The sequence below is a fragment of the Exophiala aquamarina genome (assembly GCF_000709125.1).
Source record: "Exophiala aquamarina CBS 119918 chromosome Unknown aczIA-supercont1.1, whole genome shotgun sequence".
NCBI lineage: Eukaryota > Fungi > Ascomycota > Eurotiomycetes > Chaetothyriales > Herpotrichiellaceae > Exophiala > Exophiala aquamarina.
Genome location: NW_013550587.1, coordinates 389,444 through 405,497, shown reverse-complemented (window position 1 = coordinate 405,497; position 16,054 = coordinate 389,444). Strand labels below are relative to the sequence as shown.

The window sequence follows — 16,054 nt, the reverse complement described above, 5'->3', positions numbered from 1 at the left end:
TGCGTCACAACACTGTCCCAGGTCGCCCAAAATGGTTGTTAGTCAGCGGCCATATTCCAAACTCGGTACAACCACCGGTCCAAACTTCACAACATTGCCATAGGCACCCTCACCCTGGACAAGGAAATCTGCTGCAAGACTCAACTTCCCCGATCCCCGACTCATTCCGGTTTGCCCAAACGTGCCATTCACAATCTCCGGGTCATAAATCACAATTGCCACATAGTTTCTCCGTGCCATCAACTTGCGGTTGTTGGTGGGCTGGCCGTTAACATCATGACTGAATATCTCCATCATATCTTCTTTGGTATCAGTCGGTTGTTGCGGGGTTGACCTCTGCCCATTCGGAGGAATATAGAGTGGTTTGTTGTTATTGAGTAGTTTCATGACGTAGCTCGGTGGCGGCGTGTTGACCACAGAGGATGAAATGAGTTGATACATAGTCTTGTGGTCGGATGGATGAGATGGATCGTGGACAAGTCCTGCTCCGCATGTGTTCACCGCTCCGGAGAGGAATGTGAAGCGTATTGATCGCTGATGAGAGATCCCTTGTAGTGTTCGGATGAGATAGGTTCGTTCAAGGTCCTGCGACAGATTAATCAAGTAATTCACAAGTCCGCTTTTATAAACATACCTTTGACTCATGCGTCCATTGATCTTTCAGTTCATCAAGAACATCTATATCTCCGAATGGACTCAAGATGCCTCCCATCAGGCCGGACTTTCCGACCGCTCTCTTGACAGAATCAAATCCTGACCCGACAGCGCCTTTTGCACCAACAACCCCGGCTACAGAGCTGGTTACCTTTCCAAGAAGGTTGTATGTTCCAGTCACAGCTTTCTTGCCAGTTGCAACAGTATGTGCGATGGACTCGGCGGCATCCAATCGTGGGTAGATCAAAGGGACAGCTATCAGCAAAATACAGTGTTGGATCGTTGGAGGCAACAACGCAATCTTTGGGAAAAGGCCCTGATAAGTCGGCCCAGCCATAACTTGGTGCGGATTTCTTTCGCTCCTCGTATCTGGTCCAACAATAGCCACGGCTGGTCCAAGGTATTTGACAAAATGCCATCCGGTACCTGTAATCGTAAACAGATCTCGGTCGTCAGAGACATTTCGGAGCAGCTCCAAAGTCGTATGGTGTTGAAACAGCAGGTACATCTCAATTCCAATGCGACCAATATTCTTGAACATGTTGCTGAATTGCATATATTCAGGGTAGGAGCCAAATCCATCAAAACTACGCTCGGTTAGCACACTAGAGAATTCCAGCGGATGAAATGTACTTACATATCATGGTCGTCAATCATCAAAACGTGGGGTATCTGTGCAAAAGCTTCTCGTAGATATGGCTGATCGAAATGACTGGTATAGTAGTGGAAATAGGCGTGCGTGACGTCCTCCTCGTGTGCCGCTGTCCAGATGGCATTCTTTCGATTCTCTTTCCCACTCATGGCTAACCACTGCTTTAGTGAAGGGATTTCCTTCCATAATCTGTCGGCAGAAATCTGACCACCCAGCCCAAGTTGGCAGTGGAAGCCACCACATTCGGCGTGCTTTTGCATAATGTCCTTCCACATGAAGCCGGCTCCACCGAGCCTAGCACGCTCATTCGTACTGACGTTCAACGAAAAGTCATTTCCTGAAGTTGCAATGAATCTCCAGTTTGTTTCGTGCTTACCCGCCACCATAAATTCGTAGCGGGTGCAGCCAAGATGTGATGTGATCGCATAGGTCCATTTTGCTGGCCCGGACTCATCCATAACAAGATCTATTTCATACTTGTAAAAGGTCCAGCGTTGGTGAGTCGAGATATTGGCGGCTTTGAGCTGGCGGGGATTCGGTGATAGGTCGGTGCTTTGGTGAATGTGGATCGTTGGTGGTTGGGGTGCGTCAGTGACCAGCAGAATTGATCCGTACCAAATGCCTCGATCGATGTCCATATTACAGTACCGCAGGTATGGCCCGAAATACACTCCATTGGTGGCAACAATCTTGTACAAGTCTACACCTGCAGTTGGCGGAGGTCCAGTGAAAGCTGCCGGGTTTGACAGGCCCATCACACTTTGCTGATCAAATCCCGGCGTCATAGGTACGCCGGGAGAAGCAAGAGGCTTTTGTGAAAAAGAGAGACCTGGTGAAGCAAGAGGATTCTGGTATATACTTGCAGCCGGGGACAAAGGTGCATCGGTCAGATTTAGGGGGGTAGGGCCCTTGGGAAACTCCCACTGAGTAGATTGGGTTGGGAGGTGGATATAGTAATATTGGCCAGAGTTCGGGTCCATATGAGCGATCCAGCCTTCCGGGAGGGGCGGAGGGGAGGCCGGAGGTATCTGTGAAGGGGTCTGGGGCAACTGGTACTGCTGTGGCTGCATATGGCCATTGGCAGCGGGCTGCACCGCGTGGCTTGGTGTCCCTTGTCGGGGATCATTCGCAAAAGCTGGATGATCCGATTGATTTGGCATCTGAGTTCCAGGTGCTGCATTTATAGGTACTTGCGCAGCACCTGCCGACGGTGGTAAGGAAGCCCCGGCTGTACTCCGTCTTTGCTTGTCAGCGGAATATTGTCTACCATTTGCCGAACCAGGCACTTGCGAGTAAGCAGGTGGAGGTTCCTCGTGAGGCTGCAACCTGGAAATCTCATTCTCAGCAGGATGGGCTGGAGCTCGCCCGGGAGATTGCACCGGTGGTGCATGTTGGGACAGTGGTCGCGGAGAAGTTCTGGGAGGAGAAGACTGTGCCTCACCCATGCCTTGATATACTGTCGGCACGGGATGAGCCGTGCTTCCGGGAGCCTCTGTGGGTGTCCATGGCCGGCGAGGTGGATTTGTGTGCTGGGCTTGACTCGGAGGCGGTTGGTTGCCATATTGAGCGGCTCTGTGCTGTGATGCTAAGCTTTGAGCCTGCAGGTTGGTCAAAGTTGCGGTGCCAGCGATGCCGGAGGCGGCGTACCGTGCCTCGATGTCAGTCTGCGGCCGTGCGCCGGGAGCGACCGGGACAGGGCCAGGGCCAGCTATTGGCGTCTCGGGAGGAGGAGGGGAGCCTCTTTGCGCCCTCGTGGTTGAAGTTGAGGCGGTCGAACTTATGCGATTGATGGAAGAGGGATCTCGAATATTCAACCTGCTCAACGCGTCTGCAGTGGAGCCCGCTGACGGAGGAGGCCAATACTGGTGCTGCTGCTGACCTTGACTGTTTGGCAGCGGGCCAGTAGCAGGACCCGCGGCTCTTTGAGGAGCGCGTTGAAAGAGACCTTCCTTGTCCGGAGCCTCAGGCCCAGGGGATTCTGGTAAAGGCTTGGGAAAAGTGCCCCTCCTCTCGGCGAGTGTTTGACCGGGTTTCCCATCGCCTGATGTAGTTCTCTTTGCCTGTTGCCTTGAGCCACTTCCTGCACTCCCGGGCTGTTCTGGGGACGTCACTCTTCTAACATCTGGATAAGGATAGACATTCGGAGCCGGGTTTGGCGCAGGAGCACCGTTCGCATGGGCGTCGGGGTACGGCAGTGAAGGCATGGGGTAATGGGTGGTCTGGGTAGGCTGCTGTGGGGGAGGGCTTTGAGCGGGCAGAACACCAGAGCCCGCACTTGAAGTTCTTTTGTTGATGCGTAAGGGCTCGACAATTGTGGGAGAGTCGCGATCATTGGGACGATTTAAGAACATCTCGCCATCGGGCCTGCCCTGCGAGCGCCCTGAGAAACTCATGGCGACTGTTGAGACGCCCAGGTTTTGATGGAATGAATCAAGATGATGAGGGGTCTTGCAGTGCAATCCAGTAACTGGCAAATGTGCCGCAGTGTTGGGGAGGGTTTTTAGTTGGTGGAGCCCGGAAGGATGACGCTGAGGGCGATTCCGGGTGGGCAGGGGCCTTGGAGACTGATTTAGAACGTCAGATGCTGGTGACCTGAACAGCGACCTGGAGGCATACACACGGGGTGGAACAAGCGCTGGACAGGTCGGGAGGGGTGGATGATAAGGGATATTAGGAGTGTAACAGCGGAGGAGGAGGGAGGGAGAAGAGGAGAGACGAGGTGGGCAGGAAGAGTGAATGACTTGGTAGAATTGAATCGAGGAAGGAGGGAGAAGGCTGTAGGGCAGGAGCAATCGCTGCAGAGTAAGTACAGCAAGGCAGGTGCGACTTTGCAAGGTGATCGAGAGCTCTTTCCCACCTGGTAGGGTACAAGATGTACAATGTCTCCGTACCTTCCTCTTTGTGCATTGAACTGAGGGCCGTTACTACCTGACTTACTTACACGCGTCGACGCCCCGTTTCCTGCAGGAGAAGGAGGAGCGACTCGACTGGCACTGAGGAACCGAGATGGCTAAACGATGCTTCCAAGAATGGTGCCTCCCGAGGGTCCCAAGCAGATGCTGATGCGCCATGCTCATAATATCATTTGTGCCACACACTGCTGGCACGGTGGACTCGGGGGGATCCATCTCTCCCTGGAGCTCCTCTACCCGCCCGCGTCGCTGTTGCTGGCTTGCTCTGTAGCCGCCTAGCCAAGCGCTGATTTCGACCTTCTCCCACCTATTGCCCCACGTACCTCGCACTTGGGCGTCAATTGCCCATCTCTTGCTAGCTATTGGACAATCCCCCACCTTTCCCCTGCCAGCCAGCACGATTGTCACTTCTCGAGGGTTTGGTACAAGAACGCTCCTGGCCCGGGGGAGTATCAATTCTTGACCCACCAACTAAGTCCATCATGGACGAGTCAAACGGCTTTGCTAGGTCAAGGTCATGCCTGACCTGATCGATACAGGTTGTTTCATGCATCTGCCCACGTGAAGATAAGCCAGCTAAAGGAAGTTCTTAGAGAATTTGCTACAATTGAGATCACATAAACGATCACTACCAACAACTACATACTGGACGAGCAGCCACAGTTCATTTGATCCTTCCCAACAGTTTCAGTGTACCAGAGATGCCATTCGAAACCATATGTCCCAATAAAATTCGACGAACTCCGTGACCCGCAGCGTTGAAGGAACCGCATTGCATCCTTGCTGGATGGTGCGCGAGCGTTACACCATCCAAGCCAGGCAGGAAGCCACAACCGCAAACACAGCTGACAATGCGAACGCTGTCTTGCCAGCAGAACCCTGAAACTCGGCCACTGGCGTAATAGGTGGCGATACGGTGCCGTTGTTTTGTCCTGAACCGACACGATCGCCTGATCCAGAGCCCGATCCACTGCCTGAGCCGGAGCCTGATCCAGCACCAGCACCAGCACCAGCACCAGCACCAGCACCAGCACCAGCACCAGCACCAGCACCAGAGCCCGATCCAGCACCAGAGCCCCCCAATCCCGATCCCGAGCCGGAGCCTGCACCGGAGCCTGCACCAGAGCCTGCACCAGAGCCGGCGTTCGAGCCAGCTCCACTGCCGGAGCCTGAACCTGAACCTGCTCCAGAACCAGAGCCGGAGCCATAACCAGCATGTCCTCCAGCGTTACTATCTGCTGAGGCAGAGCCGCCGGTAATGGCTGTGACAGTCGCGTAAGGCCCAGTGGGGCAGGGTGTAGTGAGAGTAACCGTAGTAACACCACCATCGGCCGCACAGGCATTGCAGTGGACCACAGTTGTGGTGAAGCCCGCTGGCATAGCAGTTGCAGTAGGATGAGCCATGCAGGGACAAGTTTCGGTGATGATATAAGTTGCCGGCTCGAGGCAATTGCCAGCGCTGCAGATCTGGTCGTAGACCCAGGTTTGCTGTCGAAGAACAGTGACCTTTCCGTCGGCACCGGTCATCGTGTAGTCGAGAACGGGACCTATGTTTCCGTTGGGAGCGGGAGTCGTCATTGGTGGTGGGGTGATGGTAGGAGAGGCTCCATTGCAAAGGGTCGCTCCGCAGAAGGTGAGTGTGCTGGACAAGGTAGTCGTGGTTGTCAGGGCTGTTGGGCACACAGAATAAGTGACAGTGAGGACGCCTGTGTCGAGCGGATCGTTGACGATTGTGCTTGTCTGTGCACTCACACCAGCTGCAAGCAGTGCCGCAATGGGCATGAATCGTGAAGTGTGTTTCATATCGAGGAATCTGGGTAGTGACTGCCTCCGAACTTAGGAATGGATGGATCCCGAGAAGAAGACAAACAGCAAAATACAAAGGTCAAAGGAGTGACTAGGGCACAATCAAAATGCTTCAAACGAATGTACGAGAGTCAAGGCGAACTGGGAGAGAAAGGAAGTATGAGATCTTTGTAGAACGAATGATATTTACCTTGGACCGATCCCCACTCGAAGATGCACGTCCACATAACCCGAGTGAGGAATGTAAAACAGATCACAACAACCCACCCTCTTTTGGGGAGAGGAATGCAAGCACGCACCATAGCATGGTCAAGAACGCCTTCTAGATGAATATTCTGCTCGAAGAGCTCGGCTCCCAACGAGCCAATGAATAAATTGGGGCGATGACGGGATCGAAGACCAGAAACGTATGATTTTTTTCTCCAACGCCGAAGGGAGCTCAGGTCATAGGATAAAATTGCAGAGATTCAGGGGATGTCCAATGACCCATTGGATTTATAGAGCCCGCAGAAAAGATGGAACATATATAGTCATAGAATGTTTCCTATTAATCGACATTCCAAGCCCATCGCCCTCAATGAAGAGGACCCTACGGGAAAGAAACTTCCTACAAGGAATGAATTGCTCTCCAGAGCCATTGAGCTCAATGAAGAGTTCATGGCAACACGTCGCTGTGAGAAAAGACGGAACGACGGTCGTGGCTGGCTCTGTTGCTTTTTTGATGAAGAGAAGAAGAAAAAGAAGTTGACGATTGCTCGAACAGGTTTTTAGCACTAACACTGTGCCAAGCAAAGGTCACGTGCCTCATTTCGCTGTGACCTGCAAGGCTGGCATTATTCGACCTTCCCATGATCCTGGCCTCCTGAGACTCATGATTCTTATTCAGGCTAAAGAGGCTCGACGAACTTCGAGCTACTTCGAGCTACGTTTTCAATAATGGCACCTCAAACACCACCGCTCCATTTTTGGCCTTGGGTAACTTCATCCACCTCCCCAGTCTCATCTGTTTCCCCGTGCCTACCACAATGCAAAGGCCCTCAGACTCGCCCTCCTTCTTGCCTCCAAACTCGTTGACGATCTCTTTCCTTCGCTCAAACACAGCTATCGAATTAATAAAGCCATTAATCACATGTTGGCTCGCCTCACTGGTGTCGGATTTGTTGGCAGTATCGTCGGCAGTGTCTGCGGCTCCGTTCACAGATCCATTGGGGAAGTCGCTGTGACGCTCAACCTCTCCTATCGCCCCGAGAGATATGAGTGATCGTTTGTCGTCGCTTAATTTCCACACTCTCACTCTCCCATCCCAACTTCCACTAAGAATGACATCAGTGCCTGGTACTGCTGCCAAAGCCGTGATGGCTCGTGGCAAAGGCTGTCGACCGTCATTCTTTTTCAGTCGCTCAATAACGATGGGATCCATTTCAGAGGTGACTTCCTCAAGCGGCGGTGGGTCTTCCACCCCGTGCGCGGTTTGAACAGTGAAGACGGCTTTCTTTCGATGGACATTCCAGAGAGTGATTGCACCAGAGTCAGAGCCAGTGACAAAATTTGCCGGAGGGAGGGCCGCCACACAGTCGAGACTTCCTGTCTGATACGTTTCGCTTCTCGAGCTATCGCCTAGAAATTTCGTGAGTGATTCATCAACCACTTTCCACCACAAAGCCTTTCGATCCCTTGCTCCAACTGTAACACACTGATCCACAGAGACCGCCGAGACACCGACAATATGGTCTTGATGGCCGAACAGAGTCTCGACATATGCGAGACTATCCTCCCCGGCCAGATTGTAAGTCTTGAGAGATCGATCCTTGCTTGAACTGAATAGCTGTGCTCCGAAGCCAGATTGAGATGACGTAGGTGCAAAGGCCAAACCCGTAACAGCATCCCTGTGAGTGGTGAAAGTCTTCAGTGGCCGTAAGTCTTCCGCGGACCATATAATAAGTTTCTTATCCGCTCCTCCGGTAGCAACATACTTTCCATCTGGTGAAGCTGCAACAGACAATATTTCTCCGGTATGACCATGCTGTTGTGGCGCTGATGCTCTGACCTTGATGCCTCGAACATATGCGCATTGCTTAGGTTTCTTCCTCTGTGGTGCTGTAGATTTCTTACTGCTGGATGGGGCGGTGGGAGACACCAGCTCCCATTTAATCAGAGTCTTGTCTCGGCTGACGGTGTAGGCATAAGGCTGGCAAACTGCGACTCCCGTTGTGCTTTCAGTGTCTGCACGGAACATAGAGTGCGACGCATTTGGGAAATCTAGTCTCGTCGCAATAAGCCTGAATTGTCTCCCTTTTGCTTCATCCACATCTTCTTTTAATCTCTGGGCAATTAAATCTTTATCCAGGTCTTCTGCATCGAAACCAGCCTCGTCTACCTCGTGCTTGATGTTGTCAAGGTATCGTTGAGCAAGGCGTATCCGGCGGTCTGCGTTGTTCTCGTCCTCCTCAGAAGTTGCTTCTGACTCATCTCCAGACTTAGGGTCAATATCAGTCTCAGACTCGCTTCCGGAAATCGATTCGTCTCGTTCACGGTCTTGAGGTCTCGAAGGCTTGCGGCGGGCGGAATCGTCGGTGGCATCTCTTCCTCGATCGTTCTTTTCCACTCCACGCCGTTTCCTTGCCTTTCCCACAATGTCTTCCCCTCGTTTTCGCTTCCGCTGCGAAGCTGGGAGGGTGAAGAAAGACGACATGTCAAGGCCCCTCTAATATTGAGGGAAACAGGAATGCCAGGTAGGCAAGGGAAGATTTTAATGTCTGTTCGGTTTCAGTGGACCGCACCCACCTTCTCCAAAAAATTTTGTGAAATGCGGCAAGACTGCCCAAAACCCGACTGTCCAATCGGAGATGGGGGTTACAAAATCAGGTGTCTGACCGCGAGGCTACTAAATCTCCATAACCAAAACTGGCAATTCTCCATTTTCTGACGGTCATTTGTAGTCAGTGCAGTATCTCGTAGGCATCCCAGTGCTTCGCGTCTCCAATACGAAGCAGACAACAAAATACATCAGTGTTATCGCAACCCAAGGTTCCACACTGTACAGACCACCATCTGCAATCCTCGTTATTTAAAGACATCACTTTCAACACTCTTATTGACAATCCAATTCAATCCAGTTCACTATGTAAGCCGTCCTGCGTGGGAACCCTAGTACAGCGATCCTCCAACTAACATCTTGCTTCAATCCACAGGGAAGTCCTCCTTGGCCTAACAGGGCGAGACTTCACAATCATCGCAGCGTCGAAGGCCGCCATGCGAGGAGCCACGATTCTCAAGACCTCCGATGACAAGACCCGCGCCTTGAACAAGAACACCTTGCTCGCATTCTCCGGTGAGGCAGGTGACACCATTCAATTCGCCGAGTACATCCAGGCCAACATTGCTCTATATACGATGCGCAATGAGACAGATCTGGGCCCAAGTGCCGTCGCGAGCTTTGTGAGAGGAGAACTGGCCAGGTCATTGAGGAGCAGGAAACCCTACAATGTCAACCTGTTGCTAGGCGGTGTCGATCCCATCACGAAGGAGCCCAGCTTGTACTGGCTAGACTATCTTGCCAGCAGCGCGAAGGTGCCATACGCTGCCCATGGATATGCTCAGTAAGTGTTGTCATGATATATTCAGCGTTTAAAAAGTATTCACTAACCTTTGCTGCGAAATACAGATACTACTGCCTTTCCATCCTCGACAAGCACCATCATCCCGACATCTCATTCGAGCAAGGCATGAAAATTCTCCGCATGTGCACAGACGAGCTCCAACGCCGTCTTCCTATCGACTTCAAGGGCATGACTGTCAAGGTGGTCAAGAAGGACGGCATCGTGGACTTAGAGTATGACACCAGCAAACAGGTGCTGGCAGCTTAATCTCCTTTGCTTGGATCGCTTGCTTTGGGATGCCAGGGTAAAGGAGCAAAAACCGTGGGCCGGGAAGTAAATGGGAATGAAAGAAAGACCCCCCTTTTAGGGAAACTTTGTCATTACTACAAACTATTGCATAGCGATGGCGTAAAGATGTCGTTTTCGTGATTCAAAACTTCATCAGGGACTCTGTACTCGAATTGAAACTAAAAAGAGCTCATTCGATTGGGGGTATCTACTTGATGGTGCGGTCACTGGCATCTTGAAAAGCCATTTCACTTTCCTTCACTCCTCGCTTGATCCATTTGCATTGCAACCAGTCTCAAGCAAACCAAAAGTGCTTCAACATTATCCTCTGTTGAATAGACCGAGGTGTCAGGTGAAAGAAGTAGCTTCTCGCATACAAGAGAACCCCGGAGATTGAAGGTGTTGCAGCCATTCTCAAACTCAACACTTTGCTGCACTCGAAGCTGGTCACGTATCAGGTTTGATCAAACCTTCCCACCATGGATGTTGCCAACTTTCTTCATGGTTCCATTCAGCTCCCATGAAGACTCCGAGGGATGAGATTATTGCTCGCGCCGTTCCACCGCTTGGAATGGCCATATGCCGTCAATCGATGGTTATTGAAATGAAGATTTCTGTGTCTAGTATCGCTCTGTTGCTGGAATCGATCGCTGTGATTGTGAGATCGATAAACATGTTCGTTTCTTCTTGCTCGCATACTCTGTAAGTGTACTCTTCGACGTGCGAAAGATTGTGGGGTTCGTATCGCGGTATCGTCCGATTCATCCGAGTCAGAGTCTCCGCCTTCGGTTTCGCCTTGATCTGTAGCTTCTGAATGTCCCAACCCCTCTTCGTCGTCATCAGTTTCGTCCAGCCCTGAATCGTCACTACTCCCTTCGTCCTCGCCTTCCTCTGCTGAGCTGTTTGAAGTGTCTTGTCCTTCATTATCTTCATCATCGCTGATAACTATGCGTCTGGCTCTTCTTGAAGATCTTTGGCTTGGTCGAATGTCATCATCTTGATCCGATGCTTCTGTTGGCTCGTCGTAATTAGTCGCAACATCTGATTGCTCGTCATAATTCGTCGTTTGCGTGCCAGTGTCATCTGTATGATGATTGTCATTAGGGTCGTGGAGGTGGCGATGGTCGGCGGGATGACGTCCATCAGTCAAAGTGGCTTGGCTGCCATGGTCGTTCTCGTCGTCTATTCCGTCATGCTCGTCGTTGATGAAGCCGTCCATGTCATCGTCATCATCGTAATCGTCAGCATGATCTATCTCACTGTCGCTGGCTGAACTGTAGTAGTCCTCTTGAAATTCTCGAAGCATCGCACCCTCGGGAGCTATAATTATTCCATCCGAGTCGTACTCTGACTCAACCGTTCGGAAACTCGGTAAGTCTGAGTCGTCACCGGAGTCAGATTCACTATCCCCACTAGCCTCGAAGCCACACTGTAAGCATGCGCCGTCCTCCAATTCCCAGTAACACTCGGGGCAACGGACAACATTGTCATCTTCATCCAAGACTCCATGGCCGGGCCGAATAATGTGATGAGGTCGTCGGAGGAACACACCCTTGAACAAACCGGGACCCGCTCGGTCTGCTGCAAGTACGCCTGCTTCCTCTTCTTTTGCCTGCTGGTGTTCCTCCATTGTCTCGTCCTCTGGCAGCAACTCGACTCGACCGACAAACATGTGAACCAAGTCGCGGAGGAGGTAATTGGGCGATGGCTGTATTGTCACGACAGCTCTACAGTCGGGGCAATTTCGATTTTTCTTTCTGCCCTGCGCTCCGCCAAACCAGCTGGCTAGACAGGAATAACAGTATGTATGGCCACAGCCGAGAATGAAGGGTTCGTAGAAAGGTTTGATGCATATTTTGCAGAGTGACAGATTGCGCATGTCCTCAATGTGTTTCTGGAACGTCCCCAAAAGGGACTCATCGACGCCCGCCATTCTACAGAAGCGCCGGGCCCGACTAGATCGAGAAAGGAGGCAGACGCGAGATGATATAGGGTGTCGAGGTCCTGACTGGCAGGTCACCGAGTTGTAGCCTTCATTGACAGGAGGCAACTGTTTGTTGTCGTTGAGTTACTGTGGAGAAAGGTCGTAACGGGACGTTAACGGATTGGAGAAGCGTCGGGAATCGGGTTGAAGTTTGTCTTGTTGTTCTGCGAGCGCGCCTTTGAAACCGTCCGACTAGATGTTCCCGTGCCTGTCGTTGGCCACGATCGCTCCCGCTGAATATTAAATATCTTGGCACTGCTATTATCTTCATACGCTTGACCGTACCGTCAGCGGGGCTACTTGTACGGCGCAGTATCAGACGGTGGACCACATCAATCATCACAATTTTGAATGATCGCCCCTGGCTGCATACAAAGCTTTGAAGGACCAGGTTTCAGATTTATCAGTCTGCTCTCAGCAGCGATGTCGAAGCCTATCTCTTTTGGCTTCGGCAAGCCCAAGAGCTCGACATTTGCGCAGAAGATACCTACTCCAGCTCGTAGACCAGCAGCCTCCCACCGCTCATCGAAAGCGACGCTCGGTCATGATTCGGATCAGGAAGATGAGAAAGAGCCGAGACACGAGTCAGTCACCGGCTTCTCATCAAGCGGTGCCATTCTAAGCAAGCCTCTACAGGAACCAAAAGAGCGTGTCATAGAGAATGTGGGCAACGGGGATTGGCGCAAACGTGGACGCAAAAACCTCCTACCATCGGAAGTCCAGGCACAACAGGAGAATGGCAGCGCTCTCAGGGTCGAAACGGTTGAAGTAAGCAAGGCAAGTGGGCTACAATTCGCACCAGAGACGGCCGAAGAAGAAACAAACGGGTACAACGATCAATCGCACCGAGACGAAGCACAAAGCCCTCCACGAAAACTGACCGCAGACGAGGAAGCCCTGAACGCGTTGCTGGATGATGGATCAGGAAAGCTGAAATCAACTGCTGTCATCATACAGCAAGGCAACACCAGACTCAGTTCACGAGACGAGACAGAGGAGTTTAGAGATGATGTGGCGTCAAGACCTGAATCGAGCACCCTTGAAGATTACGCTGCAATGCCCGTGGAAGAATTCGGCATGGCTATGCTTAGAGGTATGGGAAAGAAGCGGCGCGCCAATGGAGAAGTGATCGACCTCAATCCCAAAGCAGAAGACTCCCGTAAGGCGCGCAAACAAGAAGGCTTTCTTGGTATTGGAGCAAAAGCTGCTCCGGGTACTGGTGTCGAGCTGGGGGCATGGGGAAAGGCTGACATGAGGAAAAATAATAAGGGCGAGGGTTTCTTCACCCCGTTGATGCGGGAAAACAAAGCCACGGGCGAGAGGATCACCGAAGTAGAATTGCAGAAGAAGATCAAAGAATCCAAAGGAGACATGAAGGAAGAGGACTGGAGGGAACGACGTGACCGAAATCTGGAAAACAGCCAGCGGGACCGAGATCGAGATCGAGAACGCCTTCCAACAAATGGTAGCAGCAGCTACCGAGATGAAATGAACTCCTTCTCTCGGACCTCGAAAAGGGATAAAGATGATCGTGATCATGAACGTTCTCGATCTACGCGAGACCGGAGTAGATCGAAGGAACGGAGGCGGCGTGACGACGATGACCATGACAGCCGTCATCGCGATCGGCGAAAAGACCGTTATCGAGACGATGAACGATATGATTCTAGTTCTTCTCGTCGCAGTCACCGCGATTATGACAGGGACAGCGATAGGAGTGGTCGACGGCATAGAGATCGAAGATGACCCGCCAACAGCCGACTGGTAAGTTGGACATTGCAGCAACTGGATAGAGCAGCGACTCTATCATCCTGGAGCATACAACCTGCCTCACTCAATCCTCCCTCTTGCCAGGAAAGTGGCAATTCCACATTTATATACTTTTATGGATTGAAAAACGAAATGTTAATGATATGCCTGGAACCCGCATCGCTGGAGGTGCAAACATAGCGTCGGAGGAAGGTTACATGCCATTGTCTGGCGCGTTGTATCGCCATACCGTTCGCCTTGATGATGTGGTCATTCAAGGCCATCCCTGCATAGGATTACTGAACAACTATAATTCACTGCAAGGCTGGGTTAACAATACCTGAAGCCCCGCCAAGGATGAAACGCCATATTTACATCGTATGCACCATAGGACGGGTCCCAACCCTTCAATAAAAGCCTAGGCGCTCCCGGCCACGGCCTTTTCGTATGACTGGCACTGCTCTTGGAAGTTCGACTAGGAGCAAACTGTTGGCCAACAAAGAGAGTTTTCACAGTGCCAAGTTTCTATCCTCCTGCAATTGCTGAGGCTTCCTAGGAGTTCCTTTCCCACAGCAACAAACTGTTGTGCCCTAGTCTCAGATACTACCTCTACTGTGCGAGTCACCCACTTATGCACGTTTACTATCTCTCATATTCTCTGTCCAAAGTTCAGTATTGATTTCGCTGTCTTGGGGTTGCATTTTGACGTTGCTTGTATTAGAGACTTTGCTTTCTTCCTCTTTGACCTTGCTCCTACAGCTACGGAGGGACAGTAACATCTCAACCTCGCTGACATCAAGATCGACCAGTTTTAAGCGAGTGGCCGTGAGCAACTCAGGCCAGGAATGGAGAAGCCGGAGATGAATGGTAAAGAAAGAGCCGATTTTGACTCCGGTCCTGCCGTGCATCTATCCTCGAGCCCTGGAGCAATGGGGTTGGGAAATGTATGTTGAAACTAGCGGCAAGGCGCACACTCGATGGGAGCCTACCCCCTGGCGGGGTACCTGGGTTGAGCAATCTCGAATATCATTGGATATGGATATTTACGAATAATATACTTCTGGTCACCAGCAGGCGACGACCAGGGTCAGAAAGTGCGCCTGTTAGCGCTGTCCACAGTGTTGCTCAGCCTCACCAGTTCTCGAAAGTGCCTGGCGAAAGGCAGTCTGCTTTTGATTTTCTCCGAGTCTTACCAAGCTATTGATTTCTCGCTCATTTCCTTGCTATGAGTGCGACACCGACATCAAAGCTTACGAAAGTATTACGTGAAGCCTAAGCACTGTCCTCGTCTCCAAAGCATTCTATTTAACAGAGATGGGTGGGCATCCACCTCTAACAGAAGTATACTCACCAAAAGATCCAGTTGCTGAGTGCGTTTCACCCTAGTTGAAGTGACTGTTCTTTGCAACACTGACCTTTGGCGAACAGCGTTGTTGCGGTGCATGGGCTTAATGGCGATGCTTTCGACACATGGACAACTAAAAAGACGAGGAAGTTCTGGCTAGGGGATCCGGACCTGCTCCCTGCTCACCTGAAGCAGGCTAGAATCCTGACCTATAGCTATCATGCAGATGTTACCTCCTGGCTAGGCAAAACTTCCTCCGATCGAATCCTCGAGCATGCGCATACTCTGGTGGCCCAGCTCGCTGCGGATCGGCAAGTAAGCTGCGTCTTGATCGCCACCTTGGGGTAAGAATATTTACTGAATCTACTGCAATCCAGCTCGCCTGTGCAAGCCGACGTCCGATATTGTTCATCTGCCACTCTCTTGGGGGTATCATTGTCAAAAGAGTACGCCTTTCACTCCCCAGTCCTATGAGAAAATGTGAGTATTGACGAGATAACCTCGAAGGCCCTGATCCTGTCTCAAAGCCGAACCAGCAAAGCCATTGAACACTTGCACTCCATATATGTCTCTACGTTTGGAGTCATCTTTCTGGGTACGCCGCACAACGGGAGTAGTTTGGCACGAATAGCAGCAGTGGGTCGTCGGGTGTTGGATTCGCTGGCCCCCTCGCGGGTCTGCAACACAGATGGCCAGCTTCTTGAAGCTCTGAGAGAAGGGTCGGAAGAGCTGAAGAACATTACGGATCTCTTCACGCCAATGATGAAAAGATTCCGGCTGTACTTTTTCTGGGAGCAGGAGAAAACCAACTTAGGCCACACCACAGACTATGTGAGTGACGCAGTCCGTCTTTGTCTCTCCAAGAGGTGAGACATGCCCAAGAAGTGTCTGCTGATGGCTGTTAGATTGTGGCGGATAGTTCTGCCGCTCCCATAATCGATGGGACCGAGCGGTGTGGCATCGCATCCGATCATTGCGGGATGTGTAGATTCGAGAGTGCGAGTTCGCCCGGGTATAGAGTCATTGCTGCGGCTCTAATGCGCTGGTCTGTTGAATGCCAAGAAG

At 51.6% G+C, this 16,054-nt stretch overlaps 7 protein-coding genes across 7 annotated transcripts; 3 read left to right on the top strand and 4 right to left on the bottom strand.

Moving 5' to 3' along the window:
• Nucleotides 1-42: 42 nt before the first annotated feature.
• A1O9_00157 (uncharacterized protein) lies at nt 43-3,699 on the bottom strand (the record flags this gene model as incomplete). The annotated part of the gene is made up of 3 exons (XM_013409321.1): nt 43-585; nt 635-1,241; nt 1,292-3,699. The coding sequence occupies 3 exons, from the start codon at nt 3,697-3,699 to the stop codon at nt 43-45; spliced, it is 3,558 nt and encodes a 1,185-aa protein (XP_013264775.1).
• Nucleotides 3,700-5,409: 1,710 nt separating this feature from the next.
• On the bottom strand, nt 5,410-6,021 carry A1O9_00156 (uncharacterized protein; the record flags this gene model as incomplete). The annotated part of the gene is made up of 1 exon (XM_013409320.1): nt 5,410-6,021. A coding segment is annotated over one exon (612 nt), but the record flags the coding sequence as incomplete, so codon positions are not given.
• Nucleotides 6,022-6,946: 925 nt separating this feature from the next.
• Nucleotides 6,947-8,716, bottom strand: A1O9_00155 (uncharacterized protein; the record flags this gene model as incomplete). Its single annotated transcript, XM_013409319.1, has 1 exon — nt 6,947-8,716. The coding sequence occupies one exon, from the start codon at nt 8,714-8,716 to the stop codon at nt 6,947-6,949; it is 1,770 nt and encodes a 589-aa protein (XP_013264773.1).
• Nucleotides 8,717-9,276: 560 nt separating this feature from the next.
• Nucleotides 9,277-9,890, top strand: A1O9_00154 (proteasome subunit beta type-2; the record flags this gene model as incomplete). The annotated part of the gene is made up of 2 exons (XM_013409318.1): nt 9,277-9,623; nt 9,689-9,890. 2 exons carry the CDS (start codon nt 9,277-9,279, stop codon nt 9,888-9,890), a joined length of 549 nt encoding a protein of 182 aa, XP_013264772.1.
• A 532-nt stretch (nt 9,891-10,422) lies between these two features.
• Nucleotides 10,423-11,844, bottom strand: A1O9_00153 (uncharacterized protein; the record flags this gene model as incomplete). The annotated part of the gene is made up of 1 exon (XM_013409317.1): nt 10,423-11,844. The coding sequence occupies one exon, from the start codon at nt 11,842-11,844 to the stop codon at nt 10,423-10,425; it is 1,422 nt and encodes a 473-aa protein (XP_013264771.1).
• A 474-nt stretch (nt 11,845-12,318) lies between these two features.
• A1O9_00152 (uncharacterized protein) lies at nt 12,319-13,641 on the top strand (the record flags this gene model as incomplete). The annotated part of the gene is made up of 1 exon (XM_013409316.1): nt 12,319-13,641. One exon carries the CDS (start codon nt 12,319-12,321, stop codon nt 13,639-13,641), a length of 1,323 nt encoding a protein of 440 aa, XP_013264770.1.
• Nucleotides 13,642-14,958: 1,317 nt separating this feature from the next.
• On the top strand, nt 14,959-15,337 carry A1O9_00151 (uncharacterized protein; the record flags this gene model as incomplete). Its single annotated transcript, XM_013409315.1, has 2 exons — nt 14,959-15,014; nt 15,073-15,337. 2 exons carry the CDS (start codon nt 14,959-14,961, stop codon nt 15,335-15,337), a joined length of 321 nt encoding a protein of 106 aa, XP_013264769.1.
• Between the last annotated feature and the right edge of the window lie 717 nt (nt 15,338-16,054).